Consider the following 15,611-nt stretch of genomic DNA (forward strand, 5'->3'; position numbering starts at 1 on the left):
GTATCAACCCTGAACGATTGTGAACAGGGCATCAAATGGACATGAGTGTTGGAATGCTGATGTTAATAACCCCGGAGCGACCCTACGCTTTAGTTTTTCCCTTAACTCAAATGTTTTGCCTTCGACTCTAGTTTGGTTGCTAAGTTTATTGATTTGTGTGGCTAACTCGCTGTTGAACGCTTTACCGGTTATTAACAATGCATTTTCTACTCTCGTGTCCCTTTGACTCCCCGTGATACTAGTGCTAGATCCAATACTACACAGAACTCACACTCTAGGATCAAAAATGTCACCGAAAATCATTCAAAATAAGTTAGACGTAATAAATTTTTAGCATTTCTATAATATTATGAACTGTCGCATAATAATAATTACACATAAACGGAGGGATCCTCATTTGCCCTGCCGAAATTTCGTCGAATGACTGAGTAAATTAAAAAGATGTAGATATTATTACGTTACAATAAGTTATGTATCTGATAAATTTTACTGCCATTTGTCAGACTAAAACTTTATTTAAATTGTTATCCAGGTATAGGAACATTAGCTCACTGAATAGTTTATAAATTAACAATATTGTTGAAATCTGTTATGTTTAATTATTTTAAATGTACATATAAAATATTTATACGTGCATTGATGCTTCTCTCGTATTGACGAAGTCAACTAATAAAAAACCATATTATTTAGGTTTAATTATTTCAATTAAATCTTTTATAACAATTCTGTTTATTCAGAAAATTTGTTGAATTCCATAGAATTCTTTTCTCATACACTCTCTTACATTTTACTTAATATTTGATAGAAAAGTTGTACATATCGATTCGGTATTAGGATAAATTGTATGATAACATCAGAGATGTAATTTTTCATTATATTTATTTTAAAATCTTTAGAAACAATTTTTTTTCTAAATAAACAAAAAATTTTACATTATTTTTCCATCGATGACACCTCGAATAGTGAATCAACATAATTATTAGGTACATGAAATAATTATTTTAATAAAAGTACATAATATATTTTTGCAATGAAAGAAAACTATAATGTGCGTGCGGCTTCATAAAGATAAATTATTGTTATATAAGTATTAAACTTTTGAAAACGTACAAATAAAAACATTATAGATAAAAAAAATAAGTATAAGAATTATGAAGGGTAAAAATAAAATTGTTGAAAATGTTTTTATAAAAATTGTTAAAATTATTTACTTTTTCTATTATCAATTTTATAAAGATTATTAAAATAATAAAATACCAAGAACATGTACTGTTGATAAATAAAGTGTTTCTATTACTAAAAAATCATTCTCTCATTTACATTCTCACTACCGTAGACACCGATAGCATGCAATCTGCAATCTGCTAAAAGACAAATATGTTATGATATTCTAAAAGATATTAAGTTCCCATAAAGACAAACTTCGCATGATCATGATCGTCGTACATTCGGTGAGTTGTTTTTTTTTTTTTAATTCCTCTCTCAAATGTCTTGTTACTTAAAAGGATGTGGAATCAAACTTTTCATTATTTTATTATTGCGTGTAAATATTTTCTCGCTAAAGGTGATACCAGAATCAAATTATAATGTGCGTGGACTGTTGTAGGGAGCTTGTCGGACGAAGGAAGTGTACTGGATTGGATGGTAAAACAAAAGAACGATGCTAGCATAGAAGACATTACTAGAGACCAGTTATTTAAATACATTGAAACCAAAGAATTCTTAGCAGTTATTTTCTGTAAGTATATATTTTTTACCTTCATATAAAAACACCCAATCGCATCAGTGGTTTTCAAACTTATTCAATTCATTGCAACCTAAATGATTTCCACAATAAATAATACATAGCTTGTGTAGTCTTCAAGTTAAGCGGTTCAATGCCTTCAGCAAGGTTTCCTCACTTTAGGAGGCGCTGATCGACAGGCCGCACACACAAATGTTGCGAGTTATGATTTCGTCCGACTTTAAACTCAAATTAGTAGCCAATCTCGATTAATATGCATAATTTAAAAAAAATTAAACACACAGTGACATCTGTTTGAATAATTATGAAATACTACGCCACAAATCATTGATATGACAGCGATTTTAGTAAGAGCTTCGTTGTACATTCAACGTGTGTTGTTAAAAATCTGCGACCTGTCAGATACTGCCATAATAATATTGTGAGGCATAGAATAGGTTAAATAATTGAGGCGCCGAGCGCCAAAGGAGCTCAAGCACCATTTTACAAAAGTGCTACAAAATGGCCGACAAGTTTTCAGTTAATTTAGTTTTTTAATTTTAAACTTGATTGTTGAAATGGACAATTATTTTTTAAGCAAAGCAAATTTTAAAAAATCAAAGTATTATTTGCAATAATATTTAATGAAAAATATCTATTGGATTCCAAAAAAAATGGTGTTTGAGCCCCTTCGGCATATAGAAAAATGAAAAAAGGTGGCACTTGATACTTTTTTTTGTTGCATAAGCTTCTGTGGCATAAACATTTTCAAATTCAAATAATGGCATTAATTTAAAAAAATAAATCATTTATAAAAAATGTTTTAATGTAAGGGTTTGGATAGAAATAAAAAAACATTTTGATATAAACAAATTTTATTATGCCAAATAAACACTGAAGAAATGGTCAAATTTGTTATGATTGTTACATGAGTTTGTTTGGCATAAAATTTGCCTTATAATATTAAATACGTCTTTGCCATTACAGCAATGATTTCAAAGCCTTTGGATTGTTTTTTTCGTAATAACCGTCTATATACCCAATATTATTAATAATACTGAATTAAATCGTTACTCCAAACTGGCCAAAATAACAAAATCATTATTCAAATTTAACACCATCATTTTTTCTCAAGGATTCGGGTGATTTTTTAAATACTTTTTTTAGTGTATATCAATCGTAATTGGATATAAAAGAAGATGGAATTCGAAATAAGAGTTATTTTCCTTCGTGGAAGTAAAAGTTCAGTAGAGATAATTACTAAAATGACGTTAATAACCATATTTCAAAGGTAATCCAAAATATTTTAAACAACAGCGTATGTGAAAGAAAAACGGATAAAACATGTTAAATTTACCGCGATTTTCCTCGTTTACAGGTTTAACACACATGGAAACTATTTTTCTAATCCTCCTTGAGCTCATTTTTAGTTTTTTTCACTGTTGAGAACGTATGTTCAATAAGACAAATCTGACAGCTGTTTTGGTCTTGCGCTCTCCATAGTATAATGGCGGATAAGCTTCTGTGGCGTGACGACATAACGACCAAAACAATTATGCCACAGAAAATAAATCTCTATTGTAAAATATCTATAATTATTTGAGCGATAAGACTTTGTGGCATGATACATATCGATTTATAGAATAAACCTACATTCAAATGTCAAAAATCGTAAAGTTGGCGCTTGAGCTCCTTTGGCGCTCGGCGCCTCAATTATATTTTATGAAACATATTGAAAATAAGTTTATTTAAAATTAACATAAGTAAGTAAGATTCTGAGGATTAAATTAGTACAAGTGACATATAATTAAAAAATGAGTTAGGAGCAGATTTCAATATATATATTTATGGATGAAACAACAGGATTAAAACATGTACCTAACTGTTTTGTATGAAAAGATATAAGCATTTTATTCACATAGACATGGTGTAGACATAAAAAATCATTATTTTCATAGCAAAACCATATATAATTTGAATGTTATGGTTTGACTCGTCCTTCTTAAAACACTAAAACATTAATAAACATAAAGAAATATCAATATTTCATCGATTCACTCAACTTGGTCTACTGTGAACTTGTATCCGTTTAATTATCGATGGGTACAATCCACTAACTGTAAAAAAGAAATTTAGTATGGGAATTAACTCCGTTTTAATTTAAGAGTGTACATAAGTGAAACGGCAAATAATTTTCAACAGTATGTGGAACGAAATTTCGCAGTCGTCGCCAATCAGAGACTGACAGTAGAGGTGTGGGCACGTCAATTTGTTTTGTGATGGAGTCGGAGGAATATATTCTTAAATCGTGTAAAGATGACTAAAAAACGTTCCGCATGTACTTGAAAAAGAAAACATGTCAATGAATATACTATTATTATTACGAATATAATAATAAACATAACATTAAAAGGACGCATGTTGAATTTCTATGACAAATTATATTATCATTAACTATCATTTGCACAATCCGCGCATCGGCTAGTCACGATCTTTTTAGACCATGCCTCAGCTGAAGTATAGCCTTAAGATTACCAATATGACAGTGTCACTTGCATGTGGTTAAGTTAGGTTAATTTACTTTATTGAAACATGAATTAATTATTTCTTCAGATAAAGAAGAAGACCCCGAGAGTCCCAGAGTATTGAGGCACATTGAGTTAATTGACGATGAGGCGGCAGAGTACGGAATCAAAATAGTGCAGATGAGTGACCGGCTGATGGCTAAAAAATATGGTTTCCGCAACCCTCCAGGAATCACCTACTTCCGAAAGGGCAAATATATCAACTATGATGGAGAAATTGACGATGAAGAGGAGATTCTCGACTGGTTGACCAACCCCGAAAACATGGAGCTGACTGACCACATCGAAAGAGTCAACTCTAAAATGTTCCAGAAAATTAGACAGACTTCCGACTATGTAGCCGTATTCTTTTGTAAGTATATTTTTACATAATAGTATAAGGTCAGCGATAGTAAAAAAAGGTAAACAAGTGTCAAACTTTATGCAAAAGTCTTTGGGTGTCAAATACACATAATACAAAAATCAAAATACTTTTTTTTTTAATATAGTTTATTGTTAATTTATTTTAAAAAGTACCTGGTGGTTTATAATTATTGAATACTTTTCAAAGATAGTTGAAGACACAGCATATAAGAAAGTTTAATATAATTAAGAATGCTGTCATGTTACATTTTACGTAACATGGCTACATTTAAAACGCAGATATTAAAATAAATAATGTTAATTAAATAACAAAATTTGGCACAACCTTGTTAAAAAGTGTGTGTCAACCCTTGTTTCCAAGACAATGACGGTTAAAAATAAGCCAATCGGATTCATTCCCGCTTTTTTGAAAGCGTCTTGTTTACAAATAACTTATTTCCGCCCACAAGATCCTCACTCCAAGTTTAGATTCAGTGCCGAACGGGTGTCACCGGTTAAAGTATAGATACAGTTTCAACGCCATTTGTAGTTACTTCCTCTCGGACAGGAAGAAGGATTCGCAGTTCATAATTCCAGCCAAGATGAAGTTCCAGCCATCACAATTTAAACATAAAGTTAAGTAATAGTTACCATCTTCCAAGAAATTTCTCTATGCCCATACCAAGCAACGCTTCTCAAATTGTATTTTTTTTTTGTATCATTCTTAAATTTCAATGGTTTGTGTAATTAAATGACACTTTTAACGATTAGCTGTGTTCTTATTTTTATACTGTTATATTTAATTTGTAATTACACATCTTTCAAGGCGCCCAAAAATTATAATTTAATATTTCAACGAGTTTACAAATGACATTTTATTTGAGGTAGATAAATGATTTATAAAGCATTCTTTACACAGGGTTAAGTTGGCAGAAAGCCGAATCTTATAAGCTGTGAGATTAAAAGTATTAAATATTTCATGTTTTTATTGATTGAATTAGTTGGCACTCTATGTTTGATAATTGTGCATTACAATTATTAAACTTCTTTAACTATATACATTTATACACCTTTACCCATTTTTCTATTATATGACAATGCGTTGGTTCACTATTTCAAATAATTCATCGACAAAAATAGTTGTTCATAGTCAAATGTTTGTTTACCCAAGGATTGCCAAAACAGCGGTTTGCTAATTTTTAGATTGAAATTGGGTAATGAATTCCACTATTACACACATATTAATTTATTATTCACGTAAATATTGCTAAGGATAATAATTACATTGATAAAAATGTTAATAATTATTCTATTGATAAGTAATAAAATTGCAACATGACAAACAAGCAACTACTATGAAATTAATGGGTCTATAATCGTAACTAATATTTTATATGAAAATTACTAGTACCACACTTTGGAGCTAAAGAAAGATTCGGAAGATTCTATTCCAAAATAATACTTATAATAAATAAGATACAAATCGGTTTATTTCAAGTGCTCTATTATAGTTTAATAATACTATATTTAAAAACATCTCTGAAAAGAGACCTTATACTTCTATTTTTCTTAAAGCAGACCCTATGGCCATTTAGACTGAGACTGACTTTGCAATGTCGATTCACAGCTATTCTTCTATCTTTTGGAAGATCTACCAGGGTGATGTGAGCCATCAGATTTTCCATCCGATGGGTTGAATTCTTTTTTTGTGGGTCCAACCATAAAATAACAATATGAATTATTATAAATGTCATTTGTTTTCAGACAGTAATGATTGTAAGCAATGTCCGAGGGTGTTGGCAGAAATTGAACACATTGATGATGAAGCCGATGGCGCTGGAATTAACTTTGTGAAAATTGATGACAGACAGATGGCGAAAGACTTTGGTGTCTTCGCCTTACCAGCCGTGCTTTTCTTCAAAATGGGATCAAAAGAACCAGTCATCTATGCAGGTCAGTTCAAAAATATAGACTGACGACACCATAACTTGAGGCGTGACATTGACGCTAGTGTCATAATCTGAGTATTGCCGGTATCATCATCATCATTAGCCCGAATCTATCCACTGCTGGATGAAGGCCTCTCCAAGCTGATTCCACTTTTCTCGGTCCTGTGTGTTGTGTTGCCACGTACTTTATGATTTCATCGATCCAGCGGCCTCTAGGTCTACCTTGCGGACGTTTTATACCTCTTGGATACCACTGGATGACTAAATGTTTCCGGTGTGTTGTGTGCTAATAGTTCTCACAACCGTCGCATCTCATGTTATAGTTGTCACTCTGTAGTAATTGAATTATCAAATAATATGTGATATTCATAAAAATAAGTACAGAATTTAGCAGGATGACATAAAATTATAAAACTTGGAAAAACTTCAAAACATTAGACCAAGGCGTTTGGCGAAATTAGGGTGGGCAACTCAAGTGTCCTTTCACCCATGTTACCAGGGCTCGAAATGGACTGGAACGCACCGTATCGCCGTTCCGGTTTATAAAACTCCCAAAATTTTTACTCCTTCTCATGGAAAAATAATTTGACCGTCTGAGCTAGATAGGCCATATAACAAAAAATCTAACAAATTAATTTTTATTAAATACACATAGAATTAGATAAGTATGTTAACAGTTTTGTAAAATTTTGAGCGTTTTTTTAAATTATCGAAAATTTTCTATTTCGAGCGCTGCATGTAACTAAAATTTTTTCAAATTCCGTTGACCATATTTGTAATTTAAATGAATAACATGCGAGATGGCATTATAGGGGGTGAGACAAGTCTTTTGACAAGTCCATTGGTTGTCAGGAGGACAAGTTTTAGCAGAATGAAAGTTTTCCCTAAGAAGTGTGAATATATTCTGGTTGGGGCATTGGCATCACAAGAATTCAACCAAAAACTGACTTATCTGGATACCATTTTAATGATAAACAGGAACAAAAAAGTTATTGAATTTTATGGTTGCAATGGAGATTAAATTTGCTCTTTGTATTTTTTTCTAATTGTTCAATAATTATAGTAGATGTATTTAAATTAATATACATATAATTTATCATTTCACTACATTATAATTCATATAAATTGAAGCAAAGAAAAACCTCAATGCATTTTATAAAAAAAAAAAAAAAATTTCAATTATGAATGAATCATTCGCATACACAGATAGATATAGATGAATGAATAATAAAATGTGTGAAAAATTTGATTAATTTTAGGTACCTACCAGTTTGGTATGATTAAATTGATCAGTCATTATGCTACATAGTTTTTTTTTTTTAATTTGGCTCTACAATCTGATTTGGATCTTGCCTGCCTGGGTCCAAACACACATTTAAACAACATGTGATTTTGAGATTCGACCACGACTTCATAAGCTGACATGGTACCGCTCGACCACGTGGGCGGGTTACATTGTACATTATTAAATTTTTGTCAATCAAAATAACATAGCAATTCAATCTCTTGGTACTTGAATCCAGGCGATCTCTACGAGGAAGAGCAAATTCTCAGTTGGCTACTGACGCAGAAAGATCCGGCAGGAGACGTCATCGAAGCGCTGGAAGGAGAGGAGCTCGAGAAGCTCATTGAAGAGTCAATATCATTAGCTGTCTACTTTTGTAAGAAACAACCTGGATGAGATATTTCCATAATACTGATCTGTTTTTTTCTATAATTTTACAAACTTCTAATTCAGATTCTCTTGAAATTGCATTAATTAAATAATCAAGCTTCAAATGCTTATTTGTTTGTAAACATCTTTATAATATTTTTGTCATTTTGTAATAATAATATAATTAATTTCCGCTTTCTGTAAAAATCAGAGAGACCAAACCGATTCATGAAACCATTTCTTACTCAGATATAATTATTATCTTAGGCTCATTACCCACTATTATTATTATATAGGTAATTCAAACGTAACTGCATTTATTTATTAATAAACATGAACATTTGTTACAATCTAGTTCTGATTAAAATAATATACTATGCATTATTACGATAGCAGTGTAGGATATATCTTGTACACCCTTCCCTCGATTTATGATATTAATTTATTCTGACAAATACCATCTGTCGATACCATCGATCTTGCGTTTATGTTATAGCAGTAGTGTAAAGTACTTTGCAAATAAACCTACAATGCTAAGTCATTTGTAGTTAACTTAATCAGTGGACCAGTGATTTTTTTTTTAATCAATTTCATACATTTAGACTCCATCTCATAGAAGGGGGTATTTAACATCTTTGAATGAAACTACTTAAAAAACCTCTTTTTTCAAATTATTACTCTCCTGTTAAGTTACAAATTGTCACATACACCCTTTCGGCCTACCAAACTTTCTTTGAATTCAATAAATACATAGTGAGACTTATTAAATTTATATAGCTAAAATCCTTATACTGTTAAATATCAATGCCTGATTATGCTTCAGAGAATAATACAATGTTCTTTAAAAGTATATTTATTTTCAATTAGTTTTATTTAATTGAAATTTTTGGTATATCATTGATGATAAAGAAAACATATTCTGGATCCAATAATATTCAACTAGACATGGTAGTTTGTTTTTCATAGAGCGAGGGATTAGTGTATATAGATGAGTAGTCGATTATTTTCAAAATTCCCGATTTGGTCTTTCCATTGTGACGAAGCTCATCTAACCAGTTTTGTTTTCTTTTTTACTTTTTCTCATTGTTTCATCTAATTCATTTGCATTGATTGTTTAGGGAACAAAACGTTGTGTGATTTGTGCAATTCGAAAGTGATGCGCAAAATGCGCGCCAAGAAAGAACACGACGCGGCGGCACATGCTGAAGACGAAGCGCACGCTGGAGACGAGGGTACTTAACAACCCTCTCCCTCCTCTCTCGTACTGTCGCCCTAACCCCACCCTAACCGCACACATCGCTTTTCATACAAGCTCCATCACCAACACACAATCACAAGCTAACCTCACAACTACGGCTTACAATCCCGGGATTCCATTTGATTTCTAATTTTTTTTTCGACCATGTCCGATCCTAATAAGATCATATGGGCCTTGTATTAACAAATTTTGTTTTTACAAGAAACGGATGTCAGCCACTTGCTCAACCTATTAGGTCCATACTCTGACTCATACACAAATTGAAAAACAATATGTGTACTTGCCAGACCCAGGATTCGAACCTGACAGAGCCGACGCTTTAAGGCGGCTCTCATATCAAAACTCGCCTCGTTCGACGCCACCAAGTTCCAAGCCGCACGTAACTTTGTTGCACGTGATGAACGCGCACATCTACTAGTGTCACTAGCGACACTCGCGTCTCGAAACGTCAAAATAATAATATACTCCTAGCCAAACGCCATCACAAAATGTCGTCGTCGCTGAAGCAGAGATTATTATACATTGGTACTGCAGAAATTTAAGAAGATGGCGAAAATATTGGATTCAGTCATAATGTTGAAGCTTTCGCCTGCCATTTTTGTATATTTGATGTGTTGTGTGTGGAAAGCGTGACCGGTGATCACTGACGTCTAGCTAGTACAACAAATGGCCGCATCAAGCGCTTCGCGCAATCTCGGCGGACGCGACAGGCAACATTCTTCCAATGTCGATGATCGACATGTTGCACATGTTGTACAGTTGCATTCAACCAATCTGCAGAGCTGCCTTCGGCAACGTTTGTTATGTGGATTAACGATGACGTCACATCGACAAATTCGACATGCAGCGCATGAGGCGAATTCTGATGTGCGAGCCGACTAAGCCACGCGGCCATCGTGGATTCTGAAATTAGCTTCAATAAATAAAAATACAAAAAGAAGTTATATTTTTACCCAGTATAATCGTAGAATGTTGCTAGTATAAAAATTAATAAAATTTGGAATCTATGAATAATAAAATTTTTAACCAGAAACCCGAATTGGAAAAAAAGCATTGCATAACACTAAATAATAATAAGAATTTCAATGAGAGTAAAATTACATATACCTACACATACATTGGTGGCGAGGGTTGAAGGTAGACTATTAAGAATCAACATAAGAGTGCACGCTAAACTTTGTCAGTCATACTTATTTGTTTTCATTGAACTAAGAATACATTCTGCAGATGGTGCTGGTTAGTTTATAAAATTCAATTAAACCCTGCCTAAACCAAACCATAATAGTTTAGGTTTGCTATGAGCGATCCGACAAAAATACTGCACTCTTTCTCAGTCATCCTTATTTGTTTTCGTTGAATTAAGAATACATATTATATGTGGTGGTAATTTTTTAAAATTCATTGCATACACCAAATCACAATCGATAAAAAATATTTATAAAATATCTAAAATTATGTATCGTTTAAAAAGGTGTAATTTTAGAATTTTTTTAAATAAATGAATATTATTTGTTGACTATTATCTACTGTGGCTTGGATTAGGCAGGGTTTAATTGAATTTTTAATACTAACAAACACTATCTACACATTGTAGTCAACAAATATGTTTGATTGACAAAGTTTAGTGTGCACTATTTATGTCGGAGCTTAACAATCTACCTCCACCCTTCGCCACTGACATACATAATCAATATCTATAAATTTATGGACAAAATATCACTTGTTTATGATAAAGCAGACAAATAGAATAAATCATGATACTAGTAATAATTTTTGTATAATTTTACACTCACTATCAGTAATTATCATGGATATTTTACAAAATTAATAACTATTGATGACATTCAAATGTGTATGACATACAATTCATTTGAATAAGCATTAAATCATTGATAGTTACCAGATAGCCTTTAGAAATTTTCTATCAATTATTGGTTAAAAAAATCCATAGATATTAATCGGGTCTGCTTTGCACATGGCATAATTGCTTTTTTAAAGATTATTAACAATATTGTATATTATTTCAGTCCATAAAACCTATTGCATTATTAATTGAATTAGTGTTTACGTGGTAGAACTCCATAATAGTGGTTATAAACACAAAGTATTACGTTAATTCTACAATATTTGTAACGTTTACGTTGACAGCTATTTCGGGTTATAGGATAACCATAAGATATTTGAATATCAAAAACTCAAACTGAATGTTTGGAACATTTCCAAATCATGACAGAAAGAGAGAGTGTCATGTGTTAATCTATTATCTTCCTTTTGTAGAGTTTTATTTACTTCATTTATTTTTATTATATAGATTTACCTAAATGAACTTTAAATTTCTTTCGCGGACACATGCTAGATAATAAATGTTACTGACACGTATTGAAATTATTGTATTAAGAATGTTTTACTTACTTTTTTCTTAACTTTTTTATTTAGATATATAGAAATGAGTTAAAACTTAAGATATTATGATACTATCTAATGGAAATATGTTCGCATTGTGACACAAGTAGACAGGTTTCATGGTTGTTTTAATCCAAAATACGACTTCTATAAATGTCTTGTTATACTTATTCCGTTCTAGGTTTTTTTTTGCAATGTAGTAAGAAGGTAGATTAACACAATACTTGACTTGAAAGTGATCTTTTAGTCATTTTGAAGACGGGTTTATAGTCTAAAACAGCTGTCAATATAAATAAAAATATTGTAAAATTAACAAAAAAAACTTTGTTTTCCATTAACCATATTCGTGACTTGAAACAGGTTGGGAGCCTGTGGACTTTAGAAATTGGTAAAAATGATACCCACCAAGCATTGAGATTTCTGTATGAAATAAGACAAACTTATAATGTATATAGGTACATGAGAATCCAGACAACATACTATTCAAATTTAATTGTATATTACAATGAATGATTTCTATGTTTCTTTGAAACCTCCTTGATTCCAGGTTTACTCTTCAAAATAAACATTTTCTACTGACTACAAAACATCACAACCATTGCAACTTCCTTTTGAATGCATCGGAATGATTAAAATATATTATTACCCTTCGGTACTGTGATGGCAGACGGTTATAACTGCCGTTTTTCACTTTTTTAGTTTTCCTCCATACTATGTTTCAAATTGTACACTCTTTGATGTGGCAAAATATTACAACTGCAACTTTATTGGTCACAAAGTAACGTAAAAAAATATCTGCATCTGATCAAATGGCAAAAAAAATTGCTTAAAATGCAAGATAAATAAAACTTCAATCTTTAAGAAATGATTTGAGGTTTGTGTTGGTATGCTAATTCCACTTATTTTGATATATAATACTACAAAATATCTTATAAACTAACTCTTGTTAGACTGATTTTAAAACATTGTTTTAGCTCTCCTGTAAAATTGTGTAAACAGCAGTTATAACCATTTGCCATCACAATACCGTCTTGTACCAGCACAATAAACTCTATTATAATAATTGTATTCGTGATGTAGGAATCAAATTTAAAATAAATTCAATTTATAATTTAAATTTTTCAATACACCTACAACATTCTTTTAACATAAATTTATCCAAAAACAATGCTTGATTTAGTATTCCTCTCCATTACCTACTAGAAGATTAGTTAATATCATCTTATTTTGTATTGAATTTTTTGTAGATTTGAATAAATTTGTCTAATGATTAATTTAAAATAAATATTTAATATATAATTTATATGTGAAAAATTATGGAAATAACTATAATATATAAAGTAAAAATATATGTTTAATTTTTTTAGATTCCGACGAATGCGACCAGTGTTCAGGAATATTGGAAGAACTTGAAAATATTGATGACGATTGCGATAGGCATGGAATCAAATTTGTAAAGACACAAGACTTTTCAATAGCAGAATCGTATGGCGTCAGCGAATTTCCAGTTCTGGTTTACTTTGAGGATAATATACCCAACGTGTTTGAAGGTAATAATCTACATTATCTATCGTGCTTATATAACATATAAAATAACTTTTATTTTTCACATTAATTCTATCTGATTGTTCAAGATATCAGATTAATTGAAGCAATGACAACCTGCAACCTATATTTCAGGGCCACTGGCAGTGGTCATACTGCTTGTAAAAATGATGCCTGCACCGTTGTCGGCCGGTTTACCGGCAACATTGTCGTTCCGTCTCGTGGAAAAAATAATTTTATCGTTTCAGCTAGAACGGCAATATAACAAAAAATCTAACACACTTATTTTTATAAAACACACATAAAATTAGATAACAATGTTAATATTTTCAGAAAATTAATAAGCGCTCCGGTTTGTAAAATTTTCCATTTCGAGTGCTGATTGTAGTGCTACTTTGAGTGCAATATGGTAAAGTGTTTGTTTCGTATTGAAATAAATGGTAATGAATTAATTGATTTGTTCGAAATCTAAAATCTTTATTTACTGCGAACAGGTTACCGCATTGCATTCGAAAATAATCAATAACTAGCACTACCATTGTACTAATTACCACCAGTTTGTCTATAGACGGCCTTGGATTTTTTTAAAATCTGTAAGGTATATTTAGTTATCTGATCAGGAGTCTATACGGTGTCATGTGGCATCACCTCTTTCATACCAATCGGAAGTCTGGTGTGGCCTAAGGTGGCATACTTGTGATAAAATGATAGATAATCATTTGAAGATTAACTGAATAATAATGACACTCATTTCAATTATAGGATCACTATCGGAAGAAGAGGAAGTTCTACAATGGCTGATAACGCAAAAGACCGAAGACAGAATTGAACTTATCACAAGAGTAATGCTGGAAACAATGGTTGAGGAATCACAATATTTAGCTGTTTATTTCTGTAAGGACTACAAACCATATATTGTTTTATATTGAAATAAATTATAAAATCAAATAAAGTATTAAATATATATGACATCATATTTGATGTAAAGCATTACACTAATGTTCGGCGGTCTATATGAACAGCACACACTACAACGCTTAAGAGGTTTCATAGCTCTATCTATGGATATTTATATTCCAAAATAGTTATCAACTAGTACTAGATATTATTGATAAAAGCCTAAAACACTTCATCATAACATCGCATTTATACAAACCAAACAGCGTAACATAATAACAATTAATACTAATAAAATTGTCTTATATAAATTCTAAATAAACACAGAATTTGAAATGCTAATTCCATGCATGACAATTTTGTATTACACTATTTGGCACTGGTCTAAATGCCCAATTCAACGATGTCAGAAATTATTTATGAACTTGTTAATTTGACAGATAAACCAAACTGCAACATCTGCGACCAAATTTTGGATGGGCTGGAGAATATAGATGACGAATGTGACGTATTTGGAATTCACATGGTAAAGATTCAAGACCCTCAACTTGCCAAGCGTTACTCAATCAAAACCTTCCCGGCAATGGTATATTTCAGGTAAAGCAGATTTACTTCGACAGTTTCATAATAATTGTTATATCAGCATGTATATCTTTGATTGGTCTCTAATCTGGGGTATTTAAAAATGAGGTTTGAAGTTTTTTTTGCTGTGCTATCGTGACACGCCCCTCATTTTCAAAAATCATAGAGCATTTTCAGGTTTGACTCGCTTGCACCTTAGGGTGTATTTATAGGTATATGTTATCTCTTTGAAGATTTTGTGATTAAATGTGACTATGATAGTAGAGGGGGGTCAAGAAATAATTAAAATCACGATCATTTATGGATGACTCCTTAACAATATTAGCAATAGCAGCACCTTATTGAATGCATAATACCTAATACCAATAAGCCAACCAATGAACAACCCCGATTGTCTTATGAAATGTCAAGAACTCTGTATGAATCAAACCTATGAGAATTTAGCTAAAAGTCTGTACATATTATTTATATACAGTTTAGAGTAGAGTTTTGTTTTTGGCATATGTCTTGGAGGCACATTACTATTTCTGCATCATGCTGGAGCATGTGGACTTATATAGTCTTGACATATTATTTTTTGGGGATTTGTTGCTATCCATTCGCTCAGCGCATCGGGTATATGTGTGGAGTCAATTTGACACAGTTGTGGAATTCGAACACAAGACCCATGGAA

General features: G+C 31.7%; 1 protein-coding gene across 1 annotated transcript in view; it reads left to right on the forward strand.

Moving 5' to 3' along the window:
- The window catches only part of hlk (hulk), a 93,475-nt gene that overhangs the window by 71,615 nt on the left and 6,249 nt on the right, over positions 1-15,611 (forward strand). The window contains exons 15-21 of the mRNA XM_085952811.1: positions 1,607-1,738; positions 4,337-4,660; positions 6,415-6,603; positions 8,123-8,260; positions 13,282-13,464; positions 14,222-14,353; positions 14,797-14,953. Coding sequence (XP_085808937.1) covers positions 1,607-1,738; positions 4,337-4,660; positions 6,415-6,603; positions 8,123-8,260; positions 13,282-13,464; positions 14,222-14,353; positions 14,797-14,953 — 1,255 coding nt within the window. The remainder of the gene's footprint in view (positions 1-1,606; positions 1,739-4,336; positions 4,661-6,414; positions 6,604-8,122; positions 8,261-13,281; positions 13,465-14,221; positions 14,354-14,796; positions 14,954-15,611) is intronic.

Source organism: Rhyacophila brunnea, unplaced genomic scaffold, assembly GCF_057557595.1.
Source record: "Rhyacophila brunnea isolate RB1 unplaced genomic scaffold, BYU_Rbru_1.0 scaffold_10, whole genome shotgun sequence".
Taxonomy (NCBI): domain Eukaryota; kingdom Metazoa; phylum Arthropoda; class Insecta; order Trichoptera; family Rhyacophilidae; genus Rhyacophila; species Rhyacophila brunnea.